Source organism: Toxotes jaculatrix, chromosome 7 (genome assembly GCF_017976425.1).
Source record: "Toxotes jaculatrix isolate fToxJac2 chromosome 7, fToxJac2.pri, whole genome shotgun sequence".
In the NCBI taxonomy this organism is placed as follows: Eukaryota; Metazoa; Chordata; class Actinopteri; family Toxotidae; genus Toxotes; species Toxotes jaculatrix.
Window position 1 is genome coordinate 23598314 of NC_054400.1, and position 15570 is coordinate 23613883.

Below are 15570 nucleotides of genomic sequence, written 5' to 3' on the forward strand. Positions count from 1 at the left end.
GAAGTTAGTTCCTCCGAACTATACAGTCTATCGGTTATTACCGACGTTTTTGTTTCTTTGTTTTTAAACAAAGCGCGTAGTTGTCATTCGGATTTTAAACAAGATTACATAATACACAAAGTGTTTTGAAGTTGTTCGTGTGTTTAGGAGTGTGTCGGAGTTCTTCGCGGAGTGATCCACTTACTGTCGCCGCCGGCTGTGGCGTGGAGCGTGATTTGAATCGTCTCTGCTCCCTTTTTTTTTTATCGTATTTATTTTGTAGGAACATGTGATGACAAATGAACGGCCTTTTTATGACATTATAGGCTGTATGTGATTTTTTAAATATATATTTTAACAGCAGAAACATATATAATTTACCTTAAGTGTACAAGGTAAGTGTTTTACTTGTTGTCACTCCATTATCTTACACTACTGTTACTGCTGTTAGCTAACGTCCAGTATGAAGAGACTAGCGTCAAACGACACGTAGCTTTAGTTTATTTTCCTTGGTTAGTCGGCGATAGTAACGGCCCTGCAGCCGTGTACTGTAGGTGTTTATATGTTACCGACCCATTCAGTGCATTATTCTTTCAATAAACGCATTTATTATAGCACACGCGGGACGTTTTGAACTTAATATTTGCCTGTTTTCTTATGTTAACGGGGGCAATCAGCTAATATTAGCATCCGGCTAAAGTTAAGGGAACATTACTTTTTGTAACGTTATAGATTCTGGCATGAAATTTTGTTCATACAAAATGTTGAATTCATGTTGTTCGTTGCCACTGCCTAAAATCATGACCTGAATTGGAACAGTGTATTATGGAAATACAGGTGACTGGCTTAGTCCTCTGGTGTCATCCATCTTAAGTTTCACCTAATAGCTACTGGTGACACTCTACATGTCCTTGTGGTTCAGCTGCTCTTGAATTTTAAGATCTACTCAAACTATCTATGCAGATGGCTACCATGGAGATGAACACTTCTGGCACTGAGGGAGATCAGAAGGATAAAATGTTGTCCCCCTCTGAAGAGGACCACCCTCATGTTTTAAATGGCACATCAGCCCCCCTGAATTTCTCCCAGCTCACACCTTGTCAGTTTGGCATCTCTGTCCAGAGTTTTACCCCAGCAGCATCATCAAACCACAAAGGTGAGAGGACTGGTACTTACTTGATGCTAAACAGCAAAGCCTTCCACAAACAGAAGAGTTTGCTTTGTATTGATTCTTTTGTGCTCAGTCGCAACTGGAAGAGACCAAAAGCTGTAGAAACACTGTAGAGGTTGTTGTAATCTGTACTATTAGGATTTAAAACCATTCAAAAAGAAATGTGAGAATGTTAAACCACACTGCAGTCACATCTGTGACCAGAACGGTAACAGATTTACTCTTCTGTACCACTGATGCATAAAATCAGAGATAAAAAAAAAAGTTACCAAAAAAGTTACCAAAATCGCATTCTGCTCTCTCTTGCTATAGATAAGTCTCGTCTTGCACAAATAAAGGCAAGGCGGCGGTCCAGTATTGGTGTCCGGGGCTCCCCAGAGACAAACTCCCTCATCCGCTTCATGGCACAACAGAAGATGAAGACTCAACCAACCCACCAAACTCCAGAGGTGAGATGCTTCTCAGGATACATTTGAGAAAATCTTGCACCGCTGTTGCATCATATTGGAGTATGAGGCAGTGTTTAGGTTTGTTGCCTTTTGGCCAGCTCTGTGTGATCAGTATTGAAAGTGAAATATATAACTGATACTTTCTCTGTAATTGTTCTAATATATGTAATATATTCACTCCAGGCCTTTATATGCGCGGTGAACTGTGCACTGGCTTCCTCACTGTCTGCAGTGCAATATATTCGGATGGTTTTTAAAAACAGTATTTTGCTTTGTGTAAACAAAGCCCCCTGTAAAGCAATGTTGTGTTAACATCATTTTCAGTAAAATTACCATATTCCGACCTGAGGGGAGACAGGCTATCATGTCCAACTTGTCTAACACAGTTGCTTATGTAAGATTACTACTATTGTGCCCAGATCCACTGAGCTGCTGTGTGCAGCCATGATCAGTGTCTACGAAGCACACACAAGAAGTGTTAATATAGAGAGTAGCAGTATGCCTGCACATTAGCTTAATGCATTAAATGAACAAAGCAGAAGAGAAATGATGGAGCTCCCACTGTGACAGCGCTGTTTGAATGACAGAGTGACTTCAGGCAAATGCTGTTAAATAAAACAATATTATGTGCAGGGAATTGCTGTGGGGCTGAAAATCCAAGTCTGGCAACCCACAGTACATATTCTTTTCACTGAGTAATACTGACTGTTCTATTGTACTAACTTTACATATCCACTTCAGCAAAGATCATATGAGATAAACATGGAATTGAACAGATTTCTATACCAAACACAAGCTGCTCTAAATGAATCAGAACTTAGAAAGTGATCAAATGTGTAATAATTATATTTTCTCATGTGAACATATTATGTTTATGTTTCCACATGTGAATGAATTCACAGAAACACTTCTTCTGCCTCGTGTAGATCAGTTAGCCTACGATATACACAATAAATAATTTTATGAAGAGATAACCTTAATTTACCCACAGAACTTTACTCAGCTTCACTCATGTTCACCCATATGTACACACACAAAACTAATGGAATGAAATCTAAAGAAAATAACTGACACCCCTCAGCACTATCAATCAATACAAAGTAGAGTTAGACCAATTCATTTATATGGACTGACATAAAATTACATAAAGAAAAAAACGGGCTCATCGCTTTCCAAATTCTGATGAGTTTAGAACAACGTGTGTCTTTGTGGAGAAATCTTCACTTCTGTTATAATGAATACAATAGACTAGTCAGTATTACTCAGTGAGTGTGTATTGCCTTCAAGAATGTGGGACCATCCCTGGCTTCACTGTAATTACAAAACAGGCCTTGACAAGATCAATGTGAAGAGGTCAAACCATGTGAAAGTGTAATAATGCTTGAACCTCTGTTTCTTCTGCCATGTTGAATACATTAACATAGAAAGTGAATGTAAAATAAAAGTCCACAGAGGACTCATTAAAGTGATGCCCGATGCAATATTTAATTATCAGACTCACACCCTGTAGACATGAGAGTTTGCTAGTACAAGTTATTTGTTTTCATGTTGACAGTGTCAGTGACAGTGTGCTATAATAACGAGGTCTGTGTGGCATGAACAATAACAGCCATTTACACTTTTCAAATCACTTGTACACCATAATCCACCTCTGCTGTCTCTCCTTATTCTTGGTATGTTCCAAACCAAAACATGCTTTAGTTGTTTTAAACATCTTTTAGTTGGACTAAGGATAGAAAGCTGTTTTCTGATGCTGTTAGTTTTGTTTACACTAATATTGTTTGTCAGCATAGCAGCATGGTGGCCTATATTCTAAATTATAATCACTCAAGACACACAATGCTGTTGTGCATATGAATTTTAGCTGAAATGTATAGATATCTAATTATAGAATATCTGTCCTAGCTCAGTCATTGCGTAAGATAGCATGTATCTGGCCAATAAAGGACAGGAGGTGGGCACTGCAAAATTTGAGCCAATGGAATTAATCAGCTCATAAGCACAAATGGCTTGTGCTCAGGAAACTAATGAAAGCTGTGCATATTTGGAACATAGTGCGCCTGTAATGGGCAGTGGAGGAGTGCACTATGCTGCAGAGGTGGTTTAAGAAGTTCCTGTTGTCTTTTTGTACTTTCTTCCACCGTGAAAACCAATTCTCAAGTCTGCAGGTGGTGAGTCTGATACTAAAGAGACACATTTTGGGTCATATTTCAGAAAAGTGCTTTTTTACTCTTGTGTGAATGGTGACAGAATATTCTCAAGGTGTTAGATGATGCACGGCTTAGCCAACCATCATATTACTGGACTGTCGGTGGAAGCACTGTGTGATATATGTGCTGCCTCTCAGTAATACCACTCCTGTAATTTCAGAAGTCTATGACCTGTCAAGCTGCATCACTGAGCAGATATGTTTGTTTTTGCTGTCTCAACTCTCAGCATGTCAGAAGTAGCCCCTTCCTTCCACGGGTCGCCTCCACACTGAGGCAGAAGATGGCCTCCTTCCAGAGCCTGATGAATGTGGAGGAGAGTGAGGTCTGTGATCCGATGCCAAGGCAGGACAGCAACACTGGAGGATGCATCAAGACAAGAGATTATCTATGTGGTGAGGCTGCCTCATTGCCACAGGATTAATAGTTTCATCTCTCAAAGAGGATCTGTGCCAGTAGGATTTCTTTATGATGTCTGGAGGCTCTGTTCAAAAGCAGTGGATTAATGCATAGCACAGTTTAAGCCTGGCTCTGACAACATCTTACAGCAGTCATTCCTTTTGAGCTTGGTCAGCCTCCTGAATGGGCCAGTTTCTGAGCTATTTGTTGCTGAAGTGAGACTTTATCTCCATTCCTTTGATATTTTTTGTTATGTTATGTTATTCAAGCATTTTATGTTTATTTGCAGTGTGATGTTTTATTTTTTATTTAACTGAGGTGTCCCCAAGTCCCATTTGTTTTTGTATGTTTATCTAATGTTTCTTTTTGATAGGTCTTTTTTATTTTATTTATTTATTTTCCCCCCCCTCTCAGATGGGAACAGCAAGGAGAACCACCCACCGATGATGACGCCCACACCCAGAAAGAGGAGGTGCCTGGGCCCCCGTGAAGGCTGCGAGGTGGAGATTAGAGAGGCCAGCGCTCCTATCCTCCACTTCAATTTGAAGGAGCAGGAGGTAAACTCGCTCTGACTGTGTACTTACATGACTGCTGTAAATTATTTAACTAAAAGGTTTTACTTCTCTGTACTTGGTTTCCATTGAACCCACTGATTATTTTTAACTCCACTGTGAATGGTAGATCTCAGTGTGACACAGGGCTTTTGGAGCACAAGCATCCAAAAAAAGAAAAAAGCACTCTCTCAAAACCAAGTTTGATTTAAGTGTTGCACATTGAGGTTTATTTATTTATTGCTGCATCTTCTTCTTTGTCTTTGGTTTTTGAACTTGGAGCTTTTGCTTGTATTTTGTAAAGAGCACTGTCAGGTTTTATATATTCTGTATCCTTCAAAACACGAAAACAACAGTTTGGTAAATTAATTATTTTCTTTACCCATGAGAGAGGTGTTCTTGCTGTTGTGGTGCAGCAGAGTGAAAGCAGTGGGAATTTGTTAATCATGTCCACAGGAGAACAAAGAGCCGGTGACGCAGGTTTTGACACAAGGACCACTGCCATCCAGTGAGGCTGTGGGAGAGGCCCAAGCTGGGCCTGTTTCTCCACCCCTACGTGTTGACTTTGAGCACCAGGCCTGTTCCCCTACTGAGAGCCAACAGGTTTGGTCTTAATCCTGTCTGCATCACATCAGTACACACAAAAATTTGTTGTGAATTACAGAGAAATTCTGAAAACACACACACACACACACAGAGCTAAAATCCAGCACAGCTAGACTCAGTAAGAATTCAAGCAGAAATTTTTAAACTGCCAACATGAAGCGATGTGAGGTGATATTTGTAACATTAACCAACCAAACGCACAATTGTCTGAATGAAACATGTAATTTCATGTAACTTCTGTCATGTGGCGCCAAGCAGTAATCAAACGCGTCTCAACAGAGGCCACACAGTAGGTGATAACAAGGCAGACCTACGATATTGTTACCCTGCTTGAGAACAGAGTCAAACTGTGACGGTCTCCTCCCTTAACCCGAGAACTGTCTCGCCTGAAAGTGCTCAACATGTGTGGTCATGTAAGCAAGAGAGAGCAGTTTTTAAAAGTGTTACTGGATTTAGGAACCTTGAAGTACTCTCTGTGGTTTGAGGTGTTTTTGTTTTCCTCTGCTACATCCCTGTTCTTTCTTTCATCTAAGACATAACACCCTCAGTTTTCTGGTCTGCTTTTGTGCGGCCATATCAGAGCTGTATTTGTGTGTTAAGAGAACATTTCCTGCTCTTGATACATTTTGCAAGCAAAGTTTTCCACCATAGGACCACTGGTTAGCTTTTATTATGAAGCAGCTGGAGGAGAGGCAGTTTATTTGTCACTGAGGTCAGCGCTGACTGCTGTGCAGTAAAATTTGGTCTACACAACAAAATGTTTCAATTTAAAACAGAAGCACTTCTGCCGAGGGGACTGTGACTCTGATATAATGACACTAACTTATGAACTGAGAAAGTGGCAACACAAAAACAAACTGTACTAGGCCACAGTATTGATTGTGTGTGTTTTTAGACTACCGCTATCTCAGTTTATAAGACTGACATTTTCAGCACTTCTTTTGTCAGCAGATCACTTTTAAAGGAATAGTTTGACATTATGGGACATATGCTTATTCAAAACAGGGGGGCACATGGCTCTGTCCACGTTGTATAAATCTGCTTAGCAGCACCTCTAGAGCTGACTAATTAACTATATCTCTGACTAATTAATTCTATCTTGTTTGTTGATACATACACAAACAACTGTAAAAGCATCAGTTTGTGGTTTTTCAGGGAGTCAGGTGCTAGACCATTTTCTTGGCCTGTCACAGTAATTTCCTGGACCTCAAAAGACTTTAGGAAGTCACTGCACCTGTCTAAGATGAGCCATGAGTGTGGGATAGATCTGACTCTTAGCAAGAAAGTTATATAAGGTATATTTTCTAGAATGTCAAACCTTATTCTACCTTCATTAGATGAGTGGACTATAGAGGGAATAAGGATCATTTCACAGCCAGTATGATTGCAGATTCTTTACATTTCAGTAACTCTTACTTTAAAACCTGTTTTGTGAAGCTTCTCAAACTGCAGTCGAGCAGAATGAGGGATCTCATGTATTCTCTCTCAACAGGATGGTGACTTTGAACTCCAAAGCCCCAGCCGACCACCGCCTGATGATCCTGCAGTAGCTTCACTAGCTCTTCCTGCCTCCCCCTTCCACATCCCCTCTCTCCCTTCTCTGCTGGAGATGAAGCCCACAGGTAAACACACACTGCTCTCTGCAGCCATGCTAGAGTAACTGGCTTTTTATCTTGGTTTAGCCCAGCATTTGAAGCTTACCTTGATGTAGCTTATCCAGGCTTCATGCCAGGAGTGTGTCCAAGTTGTATTTTTGGAGAGGAAATTCATATTAATTAACAGCCATTTGAGTTTCCTTTGCTAGAGAACACCATGTGTGTTTTAGCACCAGGGAAAATAGTCGCACTTACTAGCTCTGCATTAGCAAATTCACCTGTCCTGGTACTGAAACCAAAGACATGGCCGTGACCAAGGAAAGAAATTCTAGCGGTATGAAAATGCTGCAACTCCATTTTTATAGTGACAAAATCTACTTCATTATTTACAGGTAGATAGGTAGGCCCTTTAGTACCTCAGATATCATGCATTATAACTTGAGTTATAAAATTCTTGTATGTACTACAAAATATCTTCGAATAAATCAGTTGTTGTTTCCTGTGTCTTTTATTATTTAACTGTCAAATTAGCGTGAAAATATCTGTAATATATATATATATATATATATATTTTTTTATTTTTTTTTTTTTTTTTTTTTTGTGAGGTATTTGGGAGGTTTGTCAGCTGTTACTAAAACCAAGAACCATGTTTACAGTCTTAAGAGTTTATAGCAAAGAGGCCCTACTTTCTGCCTCTGCATACATGTATAAAAGAGCAGAAAAAACAAGTGTCTTAGTTGTGCGATTAAGGTTTTATTCTCTGGGTAGGAGAGGATGACTCCACTGGGATGTCCACAGTTAAGAAGATAAAGAGGGTGCGTTTTGGAGGTCCACTCTCTCCTGAGTTCTTTGATAAGAACCTTCCGCCCAGCACCCCATTGCAGAAGGGGGCCACACCGGCCCGAGCAGCCACACCAGGCGGGGGCCTACAGCTGCGCTCGGTGCTGAAGACACCACAGAGGATTGAATGCCAGACACCACAAGCTCAGCCGGACCTCAGCAGCCCCACCGTGTTTGGTGCCTCCCCTACACTTGCAATGCCTCGCAACAGCAGAATGCAGTCTGAGGGAGAGGACAGTGAGGAGAAGCATGGAAAGGTAAACTGGACACCAGGATTGTTTGGATTGTACATAAAATGCTGGTTACAAATCTTGAACATTTACACTGAGGTAACCTGGATGATGGGGTTACACACTGCCACAAACATTCAGGAAATGGGATCAATTGTGAATTTTATTATTTATAAATTATACAGTGTGTAAAAGTTGTGTTGTTGATAAATGTGTATTATTTGGAAGCAGCAGGATGTGACTCACTGTCTTGTTTAAAGTGTACATGTTAAATTCATCACTGAGTTACATTGTTGTTCTTTATTTTCTGGTCCTAGATTATTTTCCCTTCAATGGAGGAGATTGACTCTGCAGTGACAAGTGATACAGGTTGATTATTACAGTGTCACAGTTCATTGTCTCTGAAGAATTTAATTAAACTGTTTGCATGATAACAGCTCTCACCATATGTTCAAATTTCAGAATGTACGTGGGACTCTCAGCCGCTGAATCTTAACACTGCTTTCCATGAAGAGTCTCTTTCTCAGATAATGACAGGTGAACTGCCATCTCACTTTTTTTCCCCTTTCATCGTCACTTAACTTTATGTCGTCATTCCCTTTTTCTCTGCCTTCTCCTGTCTCCTGATAAATCCAGGAGTGTCAGTCCATAAGACTTGTTGTGTTCAGGGGTCAGTTTTAAAAACAAAGCCAGTAACCAGTTTACAAGTGTTGAAACATGTTAAACCACAGTCTAACATGTTTGAATAGAATTGAAGAGAGTACAGTACTTTTTAATTTGGATTCAGCCATATCAAAGTTATGTGATCCATTCATTTGTCTGTTGGTTACCGTTATCGTGCTAACCCACGTTTACCTACAGCTCAAGTCACAAACAGTTGTAATTCCAGCTGTAATACTGTTGATTTTTTTTCCTCAGAGTCCGAGACTAAACCCAGCACAACCTCCATGATGGATGTCCTGGATGAGCCTGCATCCTTACCAGAGAAGGAGAAGCAACCTGAGCCAGGAGTTGAAGCTCCAGCTCCGCTCAGATCTAGCAACCGAAGGAAAAAGGTCTGCCATCATTATAGCTTTAGTTTTTTTTCTTTTTTTGTTGTTGTTGTTGTTGTTGTTGTTGTTGTTTTAACTACTTTCTTGAATAGGTCATTGTGGGTATAGAGGATATATTTTTAGCAAAACCCTGCTTCACATTTACACAGTTACTGCCTGTTAATATTGCCAAAGTAATTATTGCTTGCTCCATAGAACCTCATCCTATGAAATCTCCATTTTATGCACCAAAAACTTCTAAATTTCTGTCTTAGCAGCCAGAACCAGAGAGTGAATCTACCAGTGAGGCTCCAGCTCGCTCCAGCAGTCGAAAGAGAAAGGTCTGCTATTACCACAAACTGCTCTCAGCTTGATCTCACTTGCAGAAATTTCCATTTACCAGACGAGATTGTCTTTCTTAATAATTTAGGGGTCATAACATGGTCCTATCTAATCTACTGTTTAATTCCTCTGGATCTGAACTTAATCAAATCTGAGGATATCCACTTTATGTGTGTGAGTGTGTGTGGCAGAGACACTCTCTATATAATGTATCCTCATGCCAACTCTGCGCTCCCCCAGCAACCAGAGGAGAGCGAACCTGCGAAGAGGTCGACACGCTCTGCTGCCAAGTTGGCCTCTGGGAAGATGAAGGTGAGTTGGCGGAGTCTGCTCGTTTGATTTCTCTTTACACCACTTCACCGAGGGATCTGCAGACGCGTCTTTCTGGGAGGCAGGCATTCAGCTGATGGCTGCACAATCTCACTACAACTCACTTTACCTAAGTTAAAGAAGAGATCAGTGTGTATCTGTGTCATGCTCACCATATGCTCATAAATAACAAGAATTCCATTATAAAGTCTTAAAGAATTTCATCAAGTTGTCCCAAGTGGTGAATGAGTCTCGAACCTGCACTGATGTCACACATCAAACACACAAAGCAGCAAAACGGCACAAAAGTGTATTTTTGCTGGTGTGTATGAGGTTGGTGATATTTTGTGTTCACTATTAGTTATAGTCAACAAATCCTGTGAAAAGACCAAAACCAAATAATGTAAAATGTAAAAAAAACAAACCCTAACATAAAGTTTAATTTTTAGAAAACACCAAATCCTTGAATTCCAATTTTGTGAAAACCGGCAAGTATTACAGTACAAGCATTCACTCTGAAAAAACTAATGAGCCAGTTTGTTAGGGACTGTTTTCAGTGGCTGGTTTGATGCACTGCTGAGTCTTTACAGCTCCACAACAGCATATGTGGAATCGACTCAAACTAAATTACACTGCCCGTGTTCATCATAATGAAGGAACGCGTCGCCCAGTACAATGGTGTTTCTCACTGATGTGTTTTTAATAGTTTTTCGACAGAGATGAACCAGCCTTTGGATGAACACACAATACATTTCTGGTTTTAGTGTTTTATGATATTTGTTGACAATAAAAAAAATGCAGAATATCACCTGACTTAAGTTTTAAGCCCATTCAGACAAGATTAACATGTGGTGGCTCGTGGCTGACAGTACATTCTCCAGTGCATCAGACCAGTTATTTGAAGGCAATCTGCAGTCTGGATAGCTGTAGCTATCTTGACTGGGTCACATTACAACAGTCAGTTTGCTGAGCCTGTAGTGTGTGCCTCTTCTAACAGCTTTGTAGTTTTATTTTTGTGTGGTTTTTTCTCCGTACATACAGGCTCTGTTAGGCCTGTGTATCTGTCTAAACGGGTTCTTAGCCATCAGATTAACCAAACAGCTTTTTTTTTAATTAAAGCAATGGTGTCATTCACATTAGATGTTAATTATCAGAGGACAGACCAGAAAGGTGACACAGCTCTGACCCACTGTAACTGAGACTCAACAACAAATAGAACATGTTTGCACGTTTGGAAGATGATATCAAAATGACCTCAAAGAATCAACTCAGTATAATCACATTCACTGTAAATCAGTGTGCCATTGATTAGATGCACAAGAAATAGTACTCACTCTACATCATATCATGAGAGGATACTTACGATCTAATAAAACCTTTTCAGTAGAAGGAGCAGAGAGCTGCTCACGATGCAGATCATGTTTCCACAGATGACATCCACAGCAGCACGTCGGTGGAACAGGGATGTGGACCGCTCCCTGTACGGCTCTCGGGCATACGCCTCTAAGAACCCCACCCTGAGTCCCATCACCGAGAGGCTGTCCTTCATCAGACAGTCTCCAGCAGCACAGCAGAGTCTGTCTACGAGCTGCACAGGACATTCAGGCAACAACAAACTTTGTCTTACAGTTTTAAAAGCAGTTGTTAATTAATGGATTTTGTTTCTTAGCTGTTGGATGGAAAAAAAAACATTGTGATCTCTGTATTTTTTCCTATATACATTTTCCACTACATACAACCCTTCAACATGTATGGTTGTGAACATATCTTCCATTTCTCCCAACAGCCTCGAATCCAGAGACCCACTTGAACCCTGAGATGGCTAACGACATTCAAGCGATAAGTGAGCTCACTGTGACACACGCCTTGGAAAAACCTTTAGAAGATTCTGTCACATCTTCCAAATACAGTAAAGAAAGCCATGTAGGGAAAGTCAGAGGGCTGCCAGGGCAGAGGGTCAGAGGGAGAGGACTGAAGAAAAGGAAGGTCAGTGTTGCTGACTGTGACCTGCTCAGTGAGAGGCCTCAGGACCAAACCACTCAAAAGACAGAGGAGCACGGTGAAGACCAAAGCTCTATAAACCTTGAGGCATCAAGGGAAACCCCAGTGAACCACGCTGCACCTGAACAGGGGGGAGCTGACACTGAACTTAATGCCAAGACCTCTGCACATACACCGAGCACAGACTCAGATGGGAAATTAGAATGTCACGCTGATCTAAATACCTGCCCACCCTCAGGTGAAGAACTAAACCACACTTTGAGCCTGCCAGCTCAGACACCGCAAAGAAAAGCAAAGCAGGGCCGAAGGAGCTGTGTAAACAGCTCTGACCGGCAGGAGCAGGGGGACCAGATAGAGGAGCACCAAATGAGCCATGAAGTGGAGGAGAATGGGCAGGGAGACCAAGCAGCAAGCAACAAGTCGAGCTCTGACAGCCAGGAAGAGGAGGATGTAGCTAATGTCGACCTGGCCCCCTGGCAGGCCGACTTTAATTTTGAAGATGTATTCAAACCTGTCGCCACTAGAGGGCAGCGCTCTGTACGCCGCAGCCTGAGGAACCAGAGCAATGTGGTCCACAGCGACAACAGTGCAGGTCTTGCCTGGGTGCCTCGGTCCTCCCCCGACTCCAGTAAAGAGGCCCGCAGGAGGACCCGGGGCCGACGGCTCAGTGCTGCTCTACCTGTGCAACCTTCAGTCCCTGAGGAGACACAAGACAATGCTTCATGAGACTTTAAATTGATCACATGGGACACTGTCTCTGTGAATGAGCCGAGATTAAAGGGAGATAACTGGTACACTCATTACGCTGTCACACATACCTAACCGGCCTGTTTTCTTCAAATTAAATGGGAGGATTTTCCAAAGAACGGGCTGATTGTTTTACATGATCTGAAGCCTTAATGCTTTTGTTCTGTGTGAATTATTAGAGCTGACCAGTCATTTGTAGCCAGATTCCCACTGGTAACCAAGCCAGTCAATATACTGAGAGCCCAGTCATGTCTGCTGACCACCTCTTGATCGATATCCAACCTCTCAGCTGGTAATCACAGTGCATCTTCAGTCTCCCTCTCCAAAGTCACTGAATCGAGCATCTCCAAGTCAATATCTACTCTGTGGATAGATGAAGATGGCTGTACGGCATTCACCTCCTGTCAGGAAAGGCTGGGGGGAGGATGTTTGGTTAATGGAATAGTAATGGAGGGAGAGAATGTGCCTTATACACAGATTCAAATTAATAGGCTCGAATAATTCTGTTTATTTGTTGCTACTTGAGTGTTGGGTTTTTTTTTTCCTCCCGTGATCCAAACTGCTGACATAAAGGAAGTCAGACATTATAGTATCTGAGCTTTTAATGGTTTTAATATTCAGCTGATAATTAATAGTGATAACCAGTCCAATTGAAATGATCTTATGCATCACATCAAATTAAATATGAGTTGGTGTTCTCAGTGAGTTTCCTGAAATGTTAAAGTGTACCTTGTTAGACTGATAAAATGCTTTGTTGCATGTGAAGACGGCCCGTTATACCAAACTGTGTTCATTTAAACAGATGATTAAGACTCATTTGAAAGGAATTCATCCAGATAATAAAACAGCCGCTATCTCCACAAAATGTGATGTCCCAGCTGTGTGGTCACTTCAGTTCAAGTAGAGCAGCTTTCCTTTCACATTAACCAGAACCTTTAGCCATAACTGGATGACTCACTACATAAATTACCATTCTGATCTACATTTTGAACACAGCCAAATGTCTGGAAGTAAATTGACCTCTAACCTCAGATTCCACCAGTTACAGATTCAAATCAGCTCCTCTTTACTGGCCCCATCCATCTGTCAGAGAGGAACGAAGAGAGCAGTAACAAATTGAGTTTCAGATTCAGTTCACATAGGAAAATTGGCTTCTAGAATGATGTACGACTGTAATCTATCCATCACCGGGTAATTGACTCCCTCCTTTTACATCAAGTCAGAGTTACTTGGCTGAAGGACACCAGAGGTTTGTGGCTCCTGGTGTGCGCGCCAAGGTCTCTTCAGTATTCCCATGGAAAATGAACGGACACAATCACGAGCCCAGTGATGTAGTGCTGTGCTGAGGCAGTGGGGCCACGGTGCCATCTGGTGGTGGCTTTAAGGACATGCACTTGACCAGTTACTCATCTCTCAACTTGGTCAACTGTGTGGAGATGAAAGAAGTCACAGGAGCTGATGCTATCATAAAAAGAGGAAATAATTTAGTAGATGCACATTCATCAGTGTGAAAGGAGTTTCTTGTTGGGAGCGACTGCTGATCCTGTTAGGCTTGTGTGTGTGGTTTTTTTCCCCTACAGCATCATGTGCTCGTGTCATGACTGTGTCTTTTATCCCTTGTCTGATTTTGAAACTTAACTGGGAACATCTTAAGTGTGCAGCCAAACTGCTGCAAGTGGGTGTGGGGTGTGTTTTCTGTGTGTGAGCGGGTGGGAAAGAGAGTGTGTGTGTGTGAATGTGTGAATGTGTGTATGAAGGGTGTGAAGCCGAGTCCCCTGTCCCTGGCAGACGGGCATAGTGAAGACGGCTTAACACAAGAACAATGGGGTCCTTTGACCAAAACGACGCCCCCAAGACATGTGGCCTCCTATCACCGTGGCAACCCCCCATGGGACAGGGAGCGGCTGACAGCTGGAGAGGAGGACTTACAAAAATGGAGTCCATTTCTTTCCACTGAAGCTCCCGGGCTCTCTATCTTTTCCCTCTTCTCCCTGTCTTCCTCTGCTCCAGGCCCTTATGAATGTGGGTTACATCTCATTTTACTGCTTCATGTGATTGACTTAATGGGCCTGACTCACCACCTCCAATTCCTCCGCACAAAAACACAGTCAAAGAGACAACAATAACTCAGGTCTTTATGGGCTGAGGTCACTGTCAGTAATAAGAGAACATTGATCTCACTGACAAATATGGGGCTGAGCCACAAGATTTCACACTCGCTGTACACTTGATTTTACGCCTCATTTTAAAACGGATGAGCACTTTCTGTACAGGCACAAAGAGGCATAATAAGTTATTTGTACTTCCAGATTTAGAGACTTTCGTCTTTCAATTAGTTAATTAGTAGCTGAATGGTATTAAGTTGTCCCGCTGCCTCAGTCCTTTCTGTGCTCTGTGCTGTGAGCCCTCTATTATTGATGCTGAGAGGCGCGCTCTCTAAACCCTGCACAGCTCTCCTATGGAGCTAAAGACAGCAGGAGGAGGGCAACAAAACAAAGGCAGGACAACAACAAGAGACCCTCTAGCTACTCTCAGTTTGGTATTCTGTCCCAATGTGTCTGCATGCAACAGCTACAGCTTTTCTTCAAACTATGGGCGTCTTACCACTGGATCTTCTTATAAATTAATCTGCAGATTACGTTAATACTTTTCTGTTCCATAGATAAGCAAGAATTTTGTCAGTGTGACTGGTGGTCTCTGTCCCTGCCCTGTTACCATGCCTCAGTTTAACCTCAAATTAGTGAATTATTTTTAAAAGCGGAACGCCAATTTTACACAACAGCGTAAAGTCTTTTGTGGCTCCAGAGGGATCTGTGTGAATGTCCTCAGGTGATGCCACCTGAGTCAGTGTTGTTTGGGTCTGAAGAATTTGAAAAGTTTGAAAATGAAAAAATAAATAAGAAAAAATAAGACCAGACCTCCTTATCCCTGCTTGAGGCTACATTAGCTGCTACTATCATATCATAACTGTGACCAAAATGACTGTCAGGTAGCATCGTGGGTAACGTAAATGGCAGGTGATGACAAAGAAAGAGGAAAGACAGGACCTGTGGTTCTGCATCGATCCTTTTTTCACCTCCTCTGAGTCACAGTGGTGCGGCTGAATGAGTTTG

At 41.8% G+C, this 15570-nt stretch overlaps 1 protein-coding gene across 3 annotated transcripts; it reads left to right on the top strand.

Annotated features, from left to right (window-relative positions):
- Positions 1-220: 220 nt before the first annotated feature.
- cdca2 (cell division cycle associated 2) lies at positions 221-13309 on the top strand. 3 transcript variants are annotated; one of them, XM_041043289.1, is made up of 15 exons: positions 221-374; positions 943-1135; positions 1463-1599; positions 4036-4201; positions 4620-4762; positions 5213-5359; positions 6855-6984; positions 7726-8054; positions 8345-8396; positions 8490-8564; positions 8946-9082; positions 9334-9399; positions 9641-9712; positions 11140-11314; positions 11496-13309. In XM_041043289.1, exons 2-15 carry the CDS (start codon positions 943-945, stop codon positions 12434-12436), a joined length of 2763 nt encoding a protein of 920 aa, XP_040899223.1. In that variant the 5' UTR covers positions 221-374; the 3' UTR covers positions 12437-13309. The 3 variants fall into 3 exon arrangements, with proteins under 3 accessions (XP_040899223.1, XP_040899224.1, XP_040899225.1); XM_041043290.1 differs by having other exon boundaries at positions 9337-9399; XM_041043291.1 differs by lacking the exons at positions 221-374; positions 943-1135; positions 1463-1599 and adding an exon at positions 3643-3770.
- The last annotated feature ends 2261 nt before the right edge of the window (positions 13310-15570 follow it).